Genomic DNA, 22,127 nt, shown 5'->3' with positions numbered 1-22,127 from the left:
CCATCTAAACTTCTAGTTTTGATTTAAAAGGAAGATCTCAAGCCATTTGTACAGCTGATTGAATATAGAATCGTGGGTTTGTAGGTTTTCAGTTACACTGTCCTTAACCTTGCTCAATAGCAGCTTGCTTTTCCTATAGAGGCATGCCTTTATTTGGCCCTTATTGGGGCATTTATGATATATGTAATTGAAGAGGATTACAGTTGTCTTCCTATATTTTATTGGTTTGTGTAATTAAACTCCATATTAGGATACAAGAATATGGTTTGTGAACATACATTCATCTCTCAGGAGCAGATTTATGGTCATCATGCTGCAGAACCAGTGTGCCACAGCCAGGCTGCAGGTGGTGTCAGTCACTCACAACCCAAGTCACAGTCACAGGTAGTGAATGGAGGCTTGTTAAGGCACTTTCCACTGAAATGGTTGGTTTTTTGTTTATCTCCCTTTCTTAGAACGTAAGCTCTTACAAGGCAAAGTGTCTGCTTTTTTCATATCTAACTTTCTCTCTGCACAGTGCCTACTTAATATGCATCCAACTTTTATTATTGGGTGAATAGACACATTCTTATATAGGTTAATCTGAATTTGGACAATCTGCATAGTGGGTTGGCAGTCAGCTTGTATAGACAGGTCATGGCCCTGAGTCCCTTTTTATTTGTGTTTGTGAACAGATTCCTTTTGATTTGTCATTGAAGGAATGGAGATGACACACCTTTGGGTTGTGAGGGGATCAAATGGAGATGTGAAGTGTCTTCCATAGCAGTTGATATAATAAGCAGCAGTGCTGATGCTCATAGCTAATGACAATGAGCGTTTGTTGTATCTGGCTTCTTTCATTGAGAGGCCTCAACTACATGATCTGCCATTTTTCTTATGTGCTAAAATTCTTTCTGTAAACAATATATTATGTTTTGAACAGCTTTCTACAACAAATATATGAGTATTTCTTGGTATGTCACATTTGTGATTTTGATCTAGTACTAATTAATTAACTTTATACCTTGGAAAGCAATTTCAAGCTTTGCAACAATATTTGCTGGAGAGTTGACCCTTCTAATAAAGCATGAAGGGCAGTTGGCCCCCATGTGTTGCTGTAACAGTCAGTGTAAGAGCTGAGTCAGGAAGCAGACATATTCTAAGGAGCATATTTGAAAGCATTATCTTAGAATCAGATAAAATTAACAGTGAGGAATTATACTACATTCAGCATCACCCTTGTCCTTATAAAGACAAACAAACACCCTAGAATGTGTGGTCAAATGATCCGTTAATTTGTAGGGTGTATGTTTAGCATGTTCAGGCCCTGGGTTCAATGCCCAGCAATTCAAAAAGAAAACCAGACAAAAATCCCTCTCAACTGAAAGTCCAACAGAGAAGGCTCCACAGATAACCACTCTGTTTTACGCATAGGCTTTTAGGTTTCGTGTCGTGTAGAACATAAAGGAAGACAGGGTGAGAATATGGAAAGGGAGATCTCTCATGACTGACCCCAGGATGGTTTCCATTGTCCTACCCCAACACTGTTTTCTTCGTTTTTATTGCAGTTCTCATTTAACATGGAAGATGAGTTCTTAGGAGAAAAAAGCTTCCAACGTTATTGTGCAGAATTCATCAGACATTCACAACAGATAGGCGATGGTTGGGAATGGAGAACAGCCAAGGTGAGCAGGAAAAGCATTTCTTCGTTTCTGTGTTTTGACATGGGGTCTTGCTGTGCCTCGTAGCTAGCCTGGTACTTTCTGTGTATCCCAGGCTGCCTTCACACTCAGGCAGTCCTCCCAGCCTTGTCTCCCAGGTGACGGGTCACAGGCATTTGTCACCACACTGGCTACAACAGGGATTCCTATTTCTGTTTTCAGGGGAGGGCTGTTTATTCTGTTATATAAAAACCTCAGCAATCAATAGGAAGTTAAAAAAGTGATGTTGATTTAGCAAAAGGCATAACATTAAAAGCATTCTTTAAAATAGATGTTCATTTTATTATTCCAGCTCTATATACTCAATTATTTGGCTAATGAAGTGTTATCTAGAAAGTCCTTAGATGACCTTCATGAACTTATAGCTAAGGACCTTTACAATATTAATTATTTCTATGTAAACAGATGTTTCTCTGGTGCTTCAAACCACCTGTTTACATTATAAATGTTTGTTCTCTCTTGGTTTTGAGATAGGGCCTGTCCTTGTTATTCATATGTTGTCAGGGATGACACTGAACACCCTCTCACCTGCCTCTGCCTCTCAAGTACTGGGGTTACAGGCTTGTTCCACCACAGCCAGGTATATTGTAGGTTTCTCAGGATACTATTTTTGTCTAGAGAGTAATGGTAATCCTGAAATCAAGTAAAGGCCAGTGGTCACAAAATCTGAAGTATTAAGAATTGTGTGTTTGGGAATTTCTTATTACATAAAAATATTACAGAATGTTTTTCTTTTTGCTTCTATCCCAGAATAATGTAAAAGCTTTATATACTCTTTTAATTTCCACACATACAGCGTGTGACACTCTCTGCTAAAAAGCTTTTTGAGTATTATCTGCAATCTTTTTAGAGACCATTCTCCCTGCCTGACATTTCAGTTGATTTCATGAGTGGCTCAGGCTCTTGCTTATCTGTATCATGGTTCATCTTCCAGTGTGCATCTAAAAACCCTGAACATTTTAGGCCAGATTCCCATGATTAGAACTGAGCAGGGAGATGCAGGTCCTGACTGGGCCCAAAATGTCACTGGGAAGAAGCCATGGGTTCTCTGGGATCATTTACCTGAACCTAGCTCTCACTGGTTCTCAGATCATCTCTCTCCCTGGTGATTCAGCTGTCTCTAACTCAGAGACAGGGTCTCACTTGGTGATGCGGCCTGGTTTCCACTCACACAGCCTTGAATTCATAACAGTCCTGCCTGGTTCCCTTGAGCTGGGATTACAGGCGTGAATCACAGCAATGATCAGAAACCTTTAAACTGTAGTGGATAGCCATCCCAGCATTGGCCTGGAAGTTCCAACCCCCATTGAGGCTTCGGTAATGGTCACGCCCACAAGGCAGGGCGGAGGAGGAAGCGGAGGACCAAGGATCGGGAAGAGGTCTTGCTCTTGGTTCCCAGACTCTGGACGCTGGAGGTAGACCGAGCAGAGTTCTCCAGAGAACACCGCCGGACTGCACTATACCTTTGCCAGACCCTGCAACCTATCCCTTCATTTACATTTTCTCCCAGATGTCAGATTCCAATGGCTTGATGATATTTGGCAAGCTTGACCAGTTTCTGAAGGAAGCCCTGAAGCTCCCGACAGCTGTCTTTGAAGGACCGTCCTTTGGTTACACAGAGCTCGCAGTCAGCACCTGTTTCCCACAACAGAAGAAGATAATGCTGAATATGTTTCTAGACACCATGATGGCCGATCCTACCCCTCCAGTGCCTTGTCTGGCTACCTCTCATGCACAGGCTTGCCCATGTGGAGAACATCTTCCACCCTGTGGAGTGCTCCTTCTGTCACCAAGAGAGCGTGGTGGGCTTCCGGTACCGATGCCAGCAGTGCCACAGTTACCAGCTCTGCCAGGACTGCTTTAGACCTCAAGGGGCCCTTGCTGCTCCCTGTACAGGACAGTTGACTCTATTTATGCCTTGTATTAATTTTGTTCTTGGGTAGTTTGTAGTTTTGTTTACTATTATGTTTGAATTTTCATTCACGCTGTCTTTTCTATGAGTTATATTGAGGAATCACTACTTTTTGCATGTTAATCCTATAACCAATAACTTGACTTCATTCTTGTTGCATTCTTCCTGACATTCCTCTATTGTTTCATGGTTGAGTAGAACATGACAAGTGATTCACAGCTCTTTGTCTTTAGCTTGAGTTCAGTGTGAATGAGTCTGAGCCCTCCCTCCCACCCTCCTTTTCTACCTCCCTTTCGGTGTTAGAACTGAAGTTCAAGTATAGGTCTCTGTCTCCTCTTTTGTAAACGTATTTTTTATTCAGCAGCAACAGTACATTTTAGAATGATAACATATAGTGAGAAAAGGCAAGTTCTCAGTGTTCTCAAATTCCTACCATGCTACTTTTTGAGGTCCAGGGACAATACATCAGTATTTCTGGGAATTATCAGAAATTTCAGAACTATGATTATTTCAAACACATCTTCCTTCCTTCTTTTTTCTTTTTGGTTTTTCAAGACAGGGTTTCTCTTGTAGCCCTGGCTGTCCAGGAACTTGCTCTGTAGACCAGGTTGGCTTCAAACTCAGGTATCTGCCCAGCTTAAACACATTTCTAACCTCTTCACCCTCTATGGTTTGGATAGCTAAAATTCATGTTTAAAGACTAAAATATACCTAGTTTCATGATGCTTTTTTTGTTGTTGTTGTTTTGTTTTTTTGAGACAGGGTTTCTCTGTATAGTTTTAGTGCCTGTCCTGGAACTCACTCTGTAGACCAGGCTGGCTTTGAACTCACAGAGATCTGCCTGGCTCTTCCTCCCAAGTGCTGGGATTAAAGGCATGCGCCACTGCTGCCCGACTTTCATGGTGCTTTTAAAGAACTAAAACTTTCAGGAATATTCCAATAATGAAAAACATAACTTAAGATCTAGGTCTTCTAGTGAGGTGACAGGCAGCCCCTTATGTCCTCTTTTGCTTTATAATATTGTGGGAATTGTTTGGAAAGTTTTCCCTCACCACCCCCCTGTAGGCAGAAGTTTCTTTCCCACCTGCCTGTTCCCAAATACCCTGGCAGCTGCTTCCCAAATAACTGACTCAGAGGCTTAATATTATTTACAAATGCTCAGCCATTAGCTCAGGCTTCATACTAACTAGCTCTTACACTTACATTAACCCATAGTTCTTGTCTCTGTTTAGCCACGTGACTTGGCACCTCTTCTCAGTGCGGCATTCTCATCTTGCTTCCTCTGCATCTGGCGGGTGACCCCTGACTCCAGCCTTCCTCTTCCCAGAATTCTCCTTGTCTGGTCACCCCGCCTATACTTCCTGCCTGGCTACTGGCAGATCAGTGTTTTATTAAACCAACAAATATTTGCAGTATACAAGAGCATTATTCCACAGCACCCCCCTTTATTCTTACTTTGTGGTGTTTTTGAGACAGAGACTTATGTAGCCCAGTTGGCTTTGAATTCATCATGTAACTGAGGCCCACACTGACCTTCTGATCCTTCGGCCTCTGCCTCCCAAGTGCTGGGATTGCAGGCAGGTTCCTCCCTACCCCACCCTCCCCTCCTTTCCCTGACCCCTTTCTGATGTCAGTCTGGTGGCAGGGTGCTAACTCACACTGTTAACATTTCAGTGATCTAAGAGAATAGGGTTGGGAGCTGTATGCCACTGTGTGCGAAATGAGGTAGTACTGGTTCTGGAGGGCCTTCAGGAGGAGGGTTACTCTGCCAGGAGATTCTTCACTGGAAGTGTAAACTAATGTCTGAGGAGTTGTTTTTAATATCTGCTTTTGTTACTGGTCAGTCTCTGAAATGTGACTAAGTGTGGCTAAGTCTAATTCATGTTTACTGCCCTGGCTGCTGAGTTAGGAAAGGTCCCTGCCCTTTAGCGTGAGAGTTACCCTTCTAATTAAGGGCATCTTTCCCCATGTGGGACACTTCCACAGATGTAATGACGAAAGAAAACAAACACCAGAAAAAATGGAGATAGCCTGAAGATAATGACTGAAAACGTCTGTGGAGAACAGGGTGGTAGTGCACCTGGGACAGATGGGTTGAAGCACTGTGGAAACTGAGGCAATGGTGGATGGCTGCCCGTTGTCTGGACGCCCTGATCTTCTGATATATTAGGAAAAGTAAAACCTTCTGAATTAAGAGAAGAAGTTTCTGATTTGTTAACTACTGCTAACTCATTAAAAAGTACTGATTTGAAACACTGGGAAGATCAAAGCAGAGGTCAGTGAGGCATCCAAGGAAGTCTGACTGGGCAGCACAGGGGCTTGGGATTAGCTGTCTGCACACTGAGCTTTCTCAGTCAGCCTCTCAGGCAGCCCTGCCTCCATGTCTGCACTGGGTCTGAGCAGTGCAAGGACTGCATGCTGCCTCTCCACTGTTGATCCATTTTAATGGCCTCCAAGTGCTCCCATAACTTACTCCACACATTCCAGCACAGTTAACCCTTATACAAAATATCTCTGGCTAGGTCTCATCTCCTATATATTTTTTTCTTTGTATTCAGTTGGAGCTCTACTTTATCATAGAATAATGTGGAAACTCCTCAGTAGGGAGGGTATCCACACTGTGGCTCCCTCCCCCACTTCTGTAATTCCTCTGTCCACTCCCAAACTCACTTCCTGCCATTCTTCCTAAATTCCCAGAAAACAGAGAAAAGGCTATTTAGAAAATTGAAAAAAAAATTTTGTTTTTGTTTTTAGAGACAGGGTTTCTCTGTGTAACAGTATGACTGTCCTGGATCTCACTCTGTAGACCAGGTTGGCCTCGAACTCACAGAGATCTACCTGCCTCTGCCTCCCGAGTGCTGGAATTAAAGGTGTGCACCACCACTACCTGAAAACGAGTAAATAAAATTTTGTCAGTGTTAGAAAACAAAGCATCATGAAAGGATTCTAATTCTCAATGAATTTCCAGGCACAAGTGAGAGATTCTGTCTCAAAAAAAAGGTGGCGAGCAATAGAAGACCGATAGTGTGCATGTGCTTGCACGCACACAAAAGAGGGAGAGCTCCAAGTTTAGACATTGTACACTTAGATTCAACTGCGGATTAATTTCTCTGTGATTTTATAAATTATTTTGAGGTAATAATATTAACATAACAAACTTTAATTAAAGTCCCTTCCCACTTAATTTTCGCCCATCAGTTGAACTCTATCTTTACAAGAATGTTTACTGTTCACTTTGTGGCTTTGGGACTTAGGTCCTTCTGTGTATTAAGAAATTTGAGAGAAGCCACTGTGTGAGCCACTGTTCTTCTCCTTAATACCACGCGGTCGATGATGTCTATTATGGTGAACCATAAAACATGTCTACAAGCACCTTCACTCGGAGATCCTGTGTTCTTACTGCAGTCCAGAAAACCCAGAATCGTATAAGAAACTCTCTAGACAGAGTTGTCAAGAATCTCAGTCCTCAGTACTTTTGTGCACTCAGGAACTCTTAAGTATGTATTGGAAAATTGAATATCATAGTAGGCTGGAGATGTAGCTCAGGGAATCATACCTGCCTACCATGCACAAGGTCTGCACAGTGTAAAACCAAAAACATCTCACTTCAGCTCTTTCTCTAGAGTTTCCCATTTGTCAACTGTGTCTGTTATGTGTGTGTGTGTGTGTGTGTGTGTGTGTGTGTGTGTGTGTGTGTGTTTGGATAGGACTGAGGTTGATGTTCACCACTGTTTCTCAATCACTCCTTATCAGAGTCTTGAGATCCAGTCATGGAGCTCACCGAATTGGCTGATTTTATTAGTGGTGGTGAGCTCTGCCCCTGGTGTTTCCCAGTCCTTGGCCCATTTTTCAAGGAGTTGTGATAAAGACTCACACAGTTTCCAGAATAGCAAGAAACTTTAAAGCAGCATGGTAGTTTAATACCTTAGTTTTATAAATTTACTTTTCACAGAATATTGATAAAATAATTTCTCACACATTTGAAAGTTTATTTTTCTCAATGTAGTATGGAAATAGGACATTCAGACATTGAAAACAAAATCTCCTACTTTCTTGAGATTAGATTTTATACAGTTACTATTATCTAATGTTTCTGTTACTCTTTATTTTGTTTTTGAGGCAGAATTTCGTGTAACCAGGATGGCCTTAAACTCCTAATCCTCTGTCTCCACATCTGAATTGTTGGGGTTATAGGCATGTATCACCATTCATGGGATTAACCCATGGAGTCTATTTAATGAGCAAAGGAATTTACTTGGGGGTTAATTCACAACCACGGAGATTTATCATAGGGTCCGGGAAAGTTGATCTATGTCCCACGCTGGTCTGCCTGGTCCAGGATCTCAGCATCTAAAACCGGGCGCACGCCTTTAATCCCAGCACTCCAGAGGCAGAGGCAGGTGGATCTCTGTGAGTTCGAGGTCAGCCTGGTCTCCAAAGCGAGTTCCAGGAAAGGTGCAAAAGCTACACAGAGAAACCCTGTCTTGAAAAACAAAAACAAAAACAAAAAACCAAAAACAAAAAAACAAAACAAAACAAAACAAAAAAACCAAAACCAAAACCAAAACCAAAAAAAAAAAAAAAAAACCAAACCAAACCAAAAAACTTTGAGGTAGCAGGTCTTAAGAGGGTCCCCTAATGGCCACGCCCCAGGGGCATGCACCTCAAGGTCATAGGCAGGTGTAACAGTTACTGCTACCTCACTAGGGGTGGTGCTTCAGGGCCTAGCTCAAACAGCCACCCACTACACACCATACCTGGCTTTGTATGTTATTCTTAAAGAAGAATTAGAGAGCTTTCCCCTTAATTTTTATTGACCATTATAACTTAGGAACTGGTTATTACAAAGGTTGTTTCTTAATTTATATAAAGTAAAAAAAAAAAAAAAAAAAGGCCAAGCATGGTATTATCCCGGTATTTGGGAAGTTAAGATAGATTGCTATGAGTTCCTTAGCCTGGGTTAAGGACGGCCTGGGTCATAGAATGATACTTGTCTCAACACAACAACGACAAAACAGACAAACGAAAAAAATCTTCCTCCTTGAAAAAATAGCTAAGTGAAACATTGACTTTTAACTGAGTATAAATTTAAACTGTCTTACAATTCATTTTTCCTAGGAGTCTTTGTCTCTGGGTAATACACACTGCTTTTCTTGAAATCCTTCACCATTTTGCTATCTATATCCAAGTTCGTATTTTTAAAGGAGGTTGTAAAGATTTCTATTCTTTATCGTTCAATGTGATCTGCATACAAAGCTCACCATGGTCCTCCTATCTTTCTGCCCTGCTGAGCTTCATACCTCATTTGTTTGCACAGCTATCTTTATTTTTAATGTCTTATTATGAAAAATTCCAGCATACAACACTGGAGAGAATCGTATAATGAATTTCTATGTACCTATCACCTGGCTCCCACAATTACCAACTCACAGTCAGAAACATGGCGTTTCAAAGCATCTGTGTTCTATATACAGTGTTGTAATATAGCTCAACTTAATTAACTTGCCTTGCTTTGTTTCCCCCGGTGCCTTCAAGTGATAAGTGATTTTCCAAGTGAACTCAGCAAACTTATTTATTATCATATATTAAAACAAATGAAAGCACTTAAGAGTTCCAAAGGAAAAATGGTATTTTTATAATTTTTATTTACTTAATTTTAAAAATTGTGGTAAATAGATATAACATAGGGTTTCCCCTTTTAGCCATGGTGGACTCATCGTTCAGTGATGTTGAGTTTACTTCACTGCTGTGTAACTACACTCCTCAAGTCCATCTTGCTCTTCTGAACCATCATCTTACTCTGTCCCTCTGGATCTGATGACTATAGGCATATCGTGCCATGTGGAATATAACAATATTTTTCTTTTAATGAATGGCTTCTGTCGTTTTGTATAATGTCTTCAAGGTTCATCTACTATTTCTGTAAATTTTGATCTAGAATTTAATGTAGAAGAGAGCTGGAAAGAGAATTTGGAATATATTTCTGTTACATACTGGCATCTTGAATATATAGTTATTTTTGAAGGGACTGCAAATACTTTTGTTTATGAAGTACTTTATTAAAAAGGATAAAAAATATTTTCCATGGGACTGAAGAGTGTTAAGAATGCTTGGTATTCTTCTACAGGACCAGAGTTTGATTCCCAGCACCCATGTCAGGTGGCTCATAGCTGCCTGAAACTTTAGCTCCAAGGGCTCTGACACCCTCTGTTGGTGTCTGTGGGCACTCACAATTACTTGCATATACTCCCCCAGACATATGTGCATACACATACAAATAAGTCTTTAAAAATATTTTCCATGTCTATATCCAAATTGCTGATATATAAACCTGTCAGAAATACAATCAAATTATGGAATAAACAATTTACTTGTTACGTAATTTGCCTAACCATTCACTTTCTTCCTTTGAATTGAAGTTTTGTTATGTTTCTCAAGCTGGTCTCCAACACATAGGCTCTTGAGTGACCCTTCTGTCTCAGTTTCTAAACAGCTGTGATCACAGGTACATACTTGTACAACAGGAGCCATTCAGAGTTGTATTGTTTATACATTAACCTCTTGGAAGTAATTCTTTCCTTTCAAAGGTGAAGTATTGGCTGTCCTCTTAACCTGCCAGTGTCTGTGCATTAGATACTTTTCTGTTACTGTGATCAAATGCCCTGTCCAAAGCAGCCTGAGGAAGAAAGTGTTTATTTTAGCTTAGACTTCTAAAGGATGGAGTCGGTGCTGGTGGGGAAGGCATGGCATGGGAGCAGGAAGTGGGGTGAGGCTGTGAGCCCTTAAACCCTGTCCCTAATAACATGCTTCCTCCAGCAAGACTCTGCCAACTAAAGGTTCCATAACCTCCCCAGATAGCTCCGACAATTAGCACCAAGTGTTTAAGTGTGTGAACTTAAGGTGGCGTATCTCAGTCAAAGCACCATGCTGTGTGTGTACAGCATCCAAAGAGGAACTAAAATTTAGTGGCAGTTTTAAAGTTTACTGAGAGATATGCCCAGCAATTTTTAAGGACACTGTTGCTTTATATGAGTCACAGATCAGTTCACATATTGGCTGTTTGTGGTGATACAGGCCCCACATTTAGGAGGCTGGGACAGGAGGATCATAACCTCGAGGGCAGACTAGGCTACACATGGGTCTTGTTCCAAAGACTACCACCAACCAAAAGGGCGTGTGTTAATTTCTTCATTCTTGTTCTTGTAGTTTGTTTTATAGATTTATATATCCTCTTGCTGATAATCCTTTCCTGGGGTTGTGGTCATAGATGTATTTGTTTAATCATTCACTGTTAATGAAATATTTCTGGCCCAAAATGTTACTGATAATGATGAAATATATTGCACTCGTATCTTTTGAGACTAGATTTTTTTTAAAAAAAAACAAACAATTATCTTTGGAGCTTAGGAGAACAATATATTTGGCTGTATGTGCTATGGTTTGTGATAAATTGTGAATCCTAGTCAGTTACACTAGATTTTGCATTCATAGTTTACTGGGTGTTGTGATAAGATTTGTGTCTTAAGCATATACAAATCTTTAGTGATTGTTTCAAGAACCACTGGTTGTACCACTTGAGAATTAGATACTTTCCAACACCATTTTATAATGTTACCAAGAGTATGAGAAATGAAAGATATAATACTTCGCAGGTTTATAAATTTAAATAATGGTAGTAATTATGCCAGTTTAACAAATAAGAGCACACATTTAGTTGTAGTGATGGTCTGGCTCTCTGGGGAGGTGTCAGTCTTCATTTCAAAAGTTCTCTAAGAAGGTTGTCTTGTATGGGCTTGGCAAGCTTAGGTCTGGCATATTAAAGCTAAAAGATTTTATACATACACACACACATAAATGATTTTGTATATATATATAACTATATGTAGACATATATAGTTTTATATGCCAATTTACTAATTTATAATAAGATTATCAGATGAACTAACTGTAATATTCCTTTCAGTATGATGGTGCATTGTTTTGTTTTGTAACTAGGCACACACATGAGGCTAGTGTTGTGTGACAGGACTTTTCCTTGGAAGATTCAACAGATGTTCGCCCTTGATAGGAATCCCAGGACAGTCCAAAGTACGGATGCCACCCATGTTCCACACTAGTGAACCAATGGGTTTTATTGGGATCACTTAACAGGAGTGTGGGTGGTGGGTACTTCAGGAGCAGAAATGACTCAAAGACAGCTGCATTGCCAGCCCATGGGTGACAGCTCATAAAGCTGGGAAACCTGGAGCACACTGCATAGCCTCTAGGCAGCTCAGCAGGCTGGAGGGGGTCCTTTCCAGGTGCCCCAGTTGGTCTTAACCTCTTCCAGGCAAGTCAGCTTTCCGCTTCTTACAGGAAGCTGGTCTCCGCTTCTTACAGGAAGCTGGTCTCCACTTCCTACAGGAAGCTGGTCTGGTCTTAGGGTCTTCTTTGAAGCTCAGCTAGTCTGAGAGTCTTCTTTATAACCTGTCTTCCTTCTGTCTGAGGTGGATGCTCAGCTTTTACTGTTTACTCTGGCAGGGAGGGGCCCAGTGAATCTGTTCAGTTTCAGGGACTTCCTGAAGCCTTTTTGAGTTGTTTACTTTCCTGCTTAAGGAGCTTCCCACAGAACGGAATCCTTTAATTTAGGAGGAAACCTGTTACACAACAGCAGCCAGATAGTTCAGTTGGTAAAGAGTTGGCAGTGTTTTGTATGTAGGTGACCAAATCTCAATTGTGTGAACACAATGAGTACAATTTCTCACACATAGCTGGATGAGTGAATGTTTAATGACATGATGTCCTGTCTTATAGTATTGATTGCCTTACCAGTGGAGACATGTGGTTTAAAATGTGTAAGGTTGAGGCTGTCTTCCTACTTTTCTGGGACAGGATCCTGTTACATACTCCAGGCTGGTCCCACACTTGCTTTCTTTTGCTCCAGTCTCATGAGTGCTCAGCTCCCAGCCTGCCCTGCTATGTCCAGCAAGGCTTCCACCCTCACAGGGCTCTACTGTAGATTGGAGAGCATGTTCAGAGCTCAGGCAGGTTCCAAGACTACCCCTGCCTTGTTTTCCCTGTGTCCCTTCCCCTTTGAAGGGGACACTGGCCTATTCTAACATGTGGTTCTGGCAGGCCTTGCCCTTCTCCCCCATTCCCTCTACCTTGCTAAAAACCTTTAGATTACATCCCTAAAGCTAGCCATCAAGGTCTGTTCCCTTATTTGGCCACTTCCTCTTCTGAGGCTGACCACCAAAGTCCAGCAATCAAAAGCCCCCTTTGGCTCACCCAATTAACATGCCCAATTAAAGTTAAACACCACATTCCAACACAGGGCTTCCCCTTTACCTTTATAAACTGCCATTTGCCCATGTGCCACATCTGTCTCCACTCTATCCAGAGGCAGTCCTTTGTCCCTCCCAGACAGATAGCCCTTCCCCCTTCCCCCTGTCCCTCTCCCTGGTCCCCTGTCTCCTTTACCACTACATCCTAGCCCATTCTAACACATCTTCTCCTCTAACAATCACACCTGCAAGGTCTTTTGCTGCTGTTTTCGGACGAGTCAGAAGCAGCCACTTTAACTTTTTTCCCTGCTTACTAAAGGGTCTCTCTGTGGAAACAGGTGTTTGGGTGTGCTTTGTGCCTTACCAGGTCCAGGAGGAGCCCCCGCTGTGTGGTGGCCCCTCCCCCTTACCTGTGATATGTGGATGACTTGAGCCTCCTTGGTTTTTCCTGTGCATGCAAACGCAGGGTAAGCAGAGTTCAGGGCTCTCTCGTTTCGTTCTGTTATGTTGCTGTGGGGTAGCTTGTCCCAACTGGGACTGGTTCCTGTGGGACTGTCCTAACTCAGGCTAGTTTCTGAGATGGCGACTTGAGTATTGCTGTTACCTCTGCCTCAGCTCATCTGACCTCTGTGAGGTTGCTGTTTCTATCAGCTGAGGACACTGAGCACCCGAGAGAGCGCAGGGACCCCTGAGATGAATTTCAGTGGTCTTCATGATGTGGTGTAGTGGACCTGTCCTGAGATGGCTACTGGACCTCTCTTGACACTTTCATTCCTGGTTCTTAGAGAAGAGACTTTGAAGTCCTGCCTCCTGAGGGTACATGGTGATTGCTATTTGCATTGATTCCTAAATCCTGTTGATTTGAACAGGGTTTCACATGTTGATCAACACATTTTGTGATTTGTATGGATAAGTCTTTTGTATGTAATCACTACAGGATTTTCTGAGATTAAATTTAAGGCCAGTGTCCCGACTACTCAGCTTTGGCTCAGATGCAGTCTTCCATAAATTACCACATGACTACCCGCTTCCCCGTAGAGCTCTGTGACAGCAGTGGTGGTGTTTTGTTCTGTGCCCTTCTTTCTACATCTTGGTTCTCAGCACAGTAAGCACACACTTGCTTAATTAAAGTCAACGCATACGAACTAGAAACATGTCAGCCAAGATGTTCCCATTTCTGTAGATACATCCCATGTATCTCATTTCATTGGATATTGTTTGAACTGAGTGGTTCATTGATGTCTAAAAGCCTATTCATTTTTCTAAGAATTTATTACTATGACTCTTAGTGTGATGAACCACCAGGTTAGTAGTACTGTGCACCACCACGACCTCCACCACGACCTCCAGGTGCTGCATTCATTTGTAAACTGATTGTTTAGCAGCACTTGCCAAGCTTGGTCATCTCTCCCTTCTCCTGGTGTCCTCATCCTCCTGGTTCACCTCCTGTGTAATGCTTCATTCCCTTTCCAGTCTCCTTTGTTCACAGTCTTATGACATCAGTGCCTAGGTTCAGGGCTTGACTTATTCTCATTATGCTAGAGACCTCATTTAAATTGTCACCTCCAAACATATCCCTACTACTCAGACTTCTCTCTTGAATTACAGATTTGTAGACCAACTTTGTATTTGTGTTGGCACTTCAGGGGGCCCCTCTTAGTGCAGCAGGCAGTGCGTCAGTCTTGTGATCCAGAGAAAACAGGACCCCAAAGTATGGAGCAAAAGGAGCCGTGCTTTCCCTTCTACCTCCAGCTGCCCCCCCCCTTCCATACTGAGGTGCAGGAAGGGCTCAGCTGAAGGCTCTTTTCCCAAAAGGCATGCAGTTGGTATGAAATCTTATTAACCAGAAATGATCAATCAACGGAGAAAAGAGAATCTGACAGAGAAGCCCAGGAATGCCTAGACAGCCCCAGAGAATACCTGGGAGGGGTAATTACTTAGCACGGCAAGCTTTGCATTCTTCTCATCTCTCCTATGACTAGCATGGCCTAACCAATCCAAGTCATTCCCTGTCCAAGCCTCTGTTTCTCTTGTCTTCTGCAGATGGCTTGGTGGGTGCTGTCTCTCACATGTGTATCACACATGCTATGATTTCCCCTTCATACACTTTAGGTAATCTCTTTCTCCTGTTAATGTATTGTTGGATCATTTTAGCCAATCTTCAGTGTTCAGAGAGGAGGTTTCCTTTGTCCCTACACTTTATGTTTCTGTTTAGATGCTTCTACTTAGATCCCAAAGTGAACATGTCCAAGATTGACATCTAGTTTGTGGCAGCCAGAGGCCTACCTCAGACATGGCAGACCCTTTCCCAGTTATCCATGGAGAGGCCTACCTCAGACATGGGCAGATCCCCTAGTTACCCATAGAGAGGCCTACCTCAGACATGGCAGACCCTTTCCCAGTTACCCATGAAGAGGCCTAACTCAGACATGGGCAGATCCCCTAGTTACCCACAGAGAGGCCTACCTCAGACATGGGCAGACCCCTTTCTTCCCAGTAACCCACAGAGAGGCCTACCTCAGACATGGCAGACCCCTTTCTTCCCAGTTACCCACAGAGAGGCCTACCTCAGACATGGCAGACCCCTTTCCCAGTTACCCACAGAGAGGCCTACCTCAGACATGGCAGACCCTTTCCCAGTTACCCACAGAGAGGCCTACCTCAGACATGGCAGACCCTTTCCCAGTTACCCATGGAGAGGCCTACCTCAGACATGGCAGACCCCCTTTCTTCCCAGTTACATATAGTCAGGTATAGCCTGAAAATAGAAAATGGGAACATTCCTAAAACAAAACAAAAACCTCCCAAGTGTAGTCATACATTGTGAGCAGTGTGATAAGACCTCACGCTGTTTTACCCAGGTGGAGTCATTGCTTTGTCTGGCACAGGGCTTCTGGCTGCTCTGACCCCTTTTTACCCAAGACTTTTTGTGATCCTGAGTGCAAAAGTATAGAAAATAGGTGTATAAATCAAACAATCCTGATAATAAGTCATAATGCATTTATTTTAAAGTAAATCTTTGGTGTGTGTGTGTGTGTGTGTGTGTGTGTGTGTGTGTGTGTATATATATATATATATATATATATATATATATATATATATAATTTTGCCATTTATGTATTTAATCTGTGTCTGTCTGCCCGTTCATCTGTCCACACGTCCATCCATCCATCCATCTATCTATCATCATCTACTAATTTGTTTTGAGACATGGTCCCACTATACATAGTGAGACCCTGGCTAAGGTGGAACTTGACATGTGGACCAGGTTGGCATGGAATTCATAGTGATCTACATGCCTCTGCTTCTCACAAACTGGGAAAGGTATGTGCTATCACACTTAGCAATTTTAGTAAAGACTGAATTAAACTTGTACATTAATGAGATGGAGGTTCTTGTTTATTTTTACATGAATAATTAAATCTTGGCCTAACCTCTGATACTGTAGGATATAGGGCATCTTTAGTGATTTGTTGTTGATTAGTATTTTGGTTTTATAATCGTCTGTGCTGAGAACTCTACTTTCTATAAATACATCGTCCAAAATGGTAGGTATATGTTTAGAGACATTTCAGAAATCATTGGAAATTCTTTTCCTAATCTCATCCTAAAATTAATTTCATATTTTTTGAAAATAAAACTCAAGTCAGCAACTCAAGCAGACATTTTTAAATATTATTCTAAAATATACTAATTTGATCCATTCTGAGGGAACAATGGGAAAATACCATACCGAAAGTCTTTGTCTAGAAGAGCAGAAAACACGGCTTGTCCAGTGAAAACATTGCAATTCAGTCCTCACAGCCTTGATCTGTTTTGGGCTTGGGCAGTGTGGTGTGGCATTGCACTGTGCCATGCTCAGTACCAAGTGTGCACACTGTATTCAGAAGGATGTCCACAGCAAAAGAGCTCGATGCCACACAGGTGAGTGCAGCCAGGAAAGCTGCAGGCTCATTAAGTGATGGGTTTTACATTCGTTGTTTGTCATTGCACATTCAGAACCCTTTATGTGTACAAATTATTCATGACTCCTCCCCCCCCCCCCCCCCCCCGCCCCACTCCCCACACTGCATTCAGTTATGTGACCGAGTTAAAGAAGGGTGGTCTGGCATTACCAGGCTACGTGTACTGCTCACTTGTGGCCATCTTGGTTATCAGAAACTGCTCTGTTCTAGTCCTGGTTCATACTGTACCACTCCATTAACTCACTTTATTTTGTCATGTAGCCATAACATCAGCTCTCTTTGCAAAAGGTGAGTCTAGGACATACGAAACAAGGCTGCCATCATGTAACCTATACGACTATAGTTCTATTTTATTATTAGTTATCTCTGTTAATCTCTGGCTATGTCTAATCTATAAATTCCACTTTATCACAAACTCTGTGTATGGAAAAACATACAGATGGTCCCTGAATCACAGTGGTTTGATTGACCATTTTTTCAGCTTTGCAGTGGTGAAAAAGTTAGATGTACTCAGGAGAAATGCCCTGTGAATTTAAACTTTTGATCTTTTTCCAGGCTGAGTCTGTGATTTGATACTGCCTTGCTGGGTGGTGGCAGAGTTACAGTTCCCACTCAGCCACAGGTCAGAGGGGGAAGCATGTGGGCTGAGCTGTGATGGGTAGTGAGCTAAATGTATTGGGTGCACTGTCATCCTAGCTGTAAATTCATTGTAAGTTTATCAAGGTCTAACCCTGATGTAAATCACATGCTATGTCTGTATAATCATGGGCTATATCCCATTTTGGTCAACCACAGACAACATATACAATCCCATAAGATCATACAGAAGGTAAGAAATTTCTACCATCTAGTGTTTGTCCTAGTGTTTGTCCTAGTGTTTGTCCTGGGTCTTTCCATGTTTGGACAGACAGATTCCTCTGTGTTACAGTTCTCTACAGTGTGGTGGAAGGAAAGAACTGACTCCTGGAAGTTGTCCTCTGACCCCCACACATCACACATGTACCATGGAAGGCCTACCTGCATAGTTACACATACATCATACACATGCAGCATAGTGAATATTCTTTTGTTTGTTTGTTTGTTTTAGAGACGGTTTCTCCATGTAGTTTTGGTGCCTGTCCAGGATCTCGCTCTGTAGACCAGGCTGGCCTCAAACTCACAGAGATCTGCCTGGCTCTGCCTCCCGAGTGCTGGGATTAAAGGCGTGCACCACTGCCACCTGGTGTTTTTGTTTGTTTGTTTTGGGAATAAAATATTCTTAAAGGAAGTAAATTCTTGTAGAACAGTAATGCCCCTTAAAGATGTTATGCTAGGTGAGATAAGCTAGACACAAAGAACGAATATTTTATGGCTTTTACTCATATGAATTACTAAGATAGTACAATTCCTCCAGACAGAGAGTAACATGGGTTCTGGGAACTGGAGGTTTAGGAATGGGAAGCAGCTGTTTCATGGGTAGCATTTCCATGGGGAAGATTAACTTGTTATGGAGAAAGATGGAAGTATATTTACAAGACATTGTGAATGTACTTAGTACACCAAACAGTACATACTTAAGATGCCATTTTTGTCATAATTTTCCCATCATATTTTGTTTTTAGATATATTGTATAATAGTTTTTTTTTAAATAAAAAGTATCAGTCACACATAGTGATACATACCAATAATCCCAACACTCAGGAGGCTGAGATGGGAGAAATCAAGAGTTTTGAGTCAGCCTGGAGTACATAGAATGGACCTTGTCTCAAAAGTAAAAATAAAATAAAAAATGAAAAACTATCTCTGGTAAACTCAGGTGTAGTAGTACATTTCTTAAATCCCAGCACCGGATGCCGAGGAGGACTGCTGAGTTTGAGGCTAGCCTGTGCTATGTTCTATGCCAGCCAGGGAATAAAGGAGAACAGTTCCTGGTGAAAAATTTATCCGAAGTATCTAATTAGTTAGACATATTGGGATGACTCAAAGGCTGGACACAAATGCTCACTTAAGGCTTCTTGCTCCGAAATAATGAATGGATTTGGAGGGTTTATGTAATAAGCTTTTGAAGTGATGATTGATGTCTCAGCTATAAACTTCTGAAAGATTGTATAAAATAGTCAATGATTTCTGACCATTAATATATTTCATTAAAAAGATTTCCTTTTGAAATTAAGGATGTGTGTGTGGTATATGCCCCTGCGTGCAGGTGCCTGAAGAGATCAGAGCTCTCCTGGAGCTGGAGTGACCAGTTGTTGTCACCCACCTTCTGGGAACCGAACCAGGTCCTCTGCAAGAGCTGTATGTGTTCTTAACTGTTATGCCAATCTCTCTAGCCCCATTAATTGTTTTTACTGTGTTTATGAGTGTTTGCCTGTTTGTATGTCTGTACACATGTATGTGCCTGGTGCCCCCAAGAGCCAGAGGAAGGCTTCAGATCTCCTGGGACTGGAGTTACAGATGATTGTGACCTTCAGTGTGAATGCTGGGAATCCAACTGAAGTCCTCTGAAAGAGCAGATAGTACTCTTAACCACTGAACCATCTTTCTAGTTATGGCCATTAGTATCCCGAATGTACGTACATGTTCATGTGACAAGCCCAGCAGTTGGGAAGCTGTATCCATGCCCCCCCCCCCCTCTGTTCTTTGACAGGCATCTGGGCAGATCTATCTCATCCTCGCTCAGCCAGGGCTTGGCTCTGCTGCTTCTTTAACATTGTCCCCAAGGACGGCTCAATTCAGATCCCACCCTCTTGGGCAAAACCCAAAGGGTAGCTACAAAATACATCATAAGCAGTCTTAATAAAAGCAGTGTCTGGAACAAGGTGAATTATATGACCTTCTAACTCCAAACTTCTGTTTATATGGCTTATGAACATTTTTATGACCCAAGTTATAAAACACATTAATCTCAACTTTATATTCTGATTGCTTGTCGGAGTGTCTGCAGTGAATAAAATACATACTGAAGATGCACGCCTTGTGATTTTTAGGAGCACCAAGATTTCCTGTGCAGACCTGAGCAGTAGAAGAGACCTGTCATTGATGTACTTCCATTTGTACCTCAGTCTGTGGTCAGAGTCTACAAAATGTCCCATGGTGACCCACAGTTTCTGGCTTACATTACCCGTAGAAGTGCCACAGAGTAAATAACTCAGCGTTCTCTGTTCCTTCCTTCCCCCCACCCCCCACATCCTACCCACGTAAACTCTTGCTTTGGCGGAGCTAACTTCCATTCACACAGATGCTGTTCAGACTTCAATTTCCATAGATTTTGTCAGCAGCAGCTTCTGTCGTGTGGACAGGAGTACACATGGACTTGTCCTGAGCAGGAAGCACAGACTGTCTGCCTCACAGCTTCCATTGACAACCTTTGGCTCCTTAAACATTCTGTGTCCTCAGGCTGTTTCCTTAGGGTGTCTATGGAAGGATTCTAAGTGAAGGTCTTTATCCAAAGCTTGGTACCTAATGTTATATTTTGGGGCAAAAGGAGGTAAACAGCATTTGCAAATCTTATCCTCAACTGAATGCTTTTCAAACCATCTGTGATGAAAGATCAAGATTTTTATTTCCAATCTGTCATAGACATACTTTTGAAAAAAAAAAAAAGCTAAAAAATGAATTACTACAAAAAATGAATTTAAGATGTCCAAAACATAGAAAATATAAACCCCAATTTTTATTAGATTTGACAGACATAAAATTGCTATGTCGTGTTGCTTAAAAGTTTCTGGCCACTGATTTTGAGTTTTGGTCCTCATCCCCTTGCACATACCCCATCCCCAATTATAATCTCTCATCCCAGCCTGCTTATCTGCCTCCACCTCGTTCCCACAGTTTAACCTTCTCCAGGAAGAAGCTGGAAGGCATAGAGCATGCATATTCTGGCCGGTGAAGGAGTTGGTTGGGATTCACACACATCTGCCATCTCCAGATCTACAGGAAGTTGATCCTTTTGCATACAGTGCTCCCCAGTTTTTTGTAGAGTAATCAGGTCTGTAGCCATCTCATATATGCCTTCCTTGGGAATGTCTCATTTATTAAAGCCAGTTAGAGTCCCCATTCTTAGGTTGTTTTTTACATAACGAGGAGCCATTTATATACACGTGCTCCACAGCCTTGTGAAGCCAGCAGGAGGTGAACTTGACTACCTGAGACCAAAGTTCTCAGTATGTGTGCCAAGTGTGTCTCCGTTGTGCAGCGGCTTGACAAAGAAGAAGTAAACACACTTTACAACACTGGGAAGGAAAGGTTTATGGCTTTGACTGTTTTCCATCACTGGAAAATTTACATGCTGAAAAGTAGCAAAAACCAGTGCAAAAGAATAAACAGCCAGTGCACTTCAAGGGCTTGTTTCTTTCAGGAATCAGGAAGAAAATGGAGTTTTATTAGCTGTTTCATTAAGTTTCACTTTGAAGAAAAACAAACAGCGAAAGCATATGTGTAGCGTCTGATGAAAGGGCTTCATTCTACACAGCCTCTGTGCAGAACTCATTAATGTAACATTAACGGGAAGACTTGTCTAGCGATTTAAGGATAATTTTACCCATTTTAGTCTATTTATAATTTCTGACACAGTTTATTTAATGTATTCTAATCTTTAAATCACCATGTGTACTAAACTAATATATTTAATCTGTCTTTCCAGTGACATTTTGCAACAAATATCTACAGCATCTGCTAAGGCAATTAGTATATGAAAATTTTTTTTATCAGATTTAACACTTCAAGTAAGATAATACTGCTGGATGTTGGTAACTTGGAAAATTCCTGGAAGTAAATAATTTCTTCTTGGTTAAATTCCTAATTGTAAACCTTTCATTGCATGCACTATAAATTATACCTTTAAAAGAATCCAAACATATGTGCTAGTATGATCCAGTATCCAAAATCTAATAGAATACTTCCAATATTAAATATGAAATACTTTTCCCCATAGGGTGAATTTAGTCCTGCTTGGTATCCATCATTCTCACTAGAAGAATTTTCCTACTTGTTGTTTTTCCATCTCAACATGAGATGTTGATAAATAGCAACTCAAATTTGTTAGGGCTGGAGGAAGAATGTATTCCTATTTCATTTGTTGGTTATATTATAGTGGTATATGGCTGATTAAACTTGAGCTCTAACTCAGTTGATGAATATTCAACTATTATAAGTTAGGTGTTAGATGGTCTTAAAGTTGTTATTTTATTTTTATAAAATTATTATGTGTGCATGACGAGTGTGTGAGAGCATGCATTCCATGGCATGTGTGTGGAGGTCAGAGGGTAACTCAGTGACATCTGTTCTCTCCTTCTACCTTTACAT

The 22,127-nt window shown here is 41.6% G+C and overlaps 1 protein-coding gene across 1 annotated transcript in view; it reads left to right on the top strand.

Moving 5' to 3' along the window:
* Positions 1 to 22,127, top strand: part of Atg10 (autophagy related 10) — a 265,367-nt gene that overhangs the window by 14,732 nt on the left and 228,508 nt on the right. Inside the window, exon 2 of the mRNA XM_036207102.1 lies at positions 1,548 to 1,664. Coding sequence (XP_036062995.1) covers positions 1,560 to 1,664 — 105 coding nt within the window. The 5' untranslated portion in view covers positions 1,548 to 1,559. The remainder of the gene's footprint in view (positions 1 to 1,547; positions 1,665 to 22,127) is intronic.

The sequence above is a fragment of the Onychomys torridus genome, chromosome 15, assembly GCF_903995425.1.
Source record: "Onychomys torridus chromosome 15, mOncTor1.1, whole genome shotgun sequence".
In the NCBI taxonomy this organism is placed as follows: domain Eukaryota; kingdom Metazoa; phylum Chordata; class Mammalia; order Rodentia; family Cricetidae; genus Onychomys; species Onychomys torridus.
The sequence above is the reverse complement of the archived record's forward strand: the minus strand, read 5'-3'. Positions and strand labels throughout refer to the sequence as shown.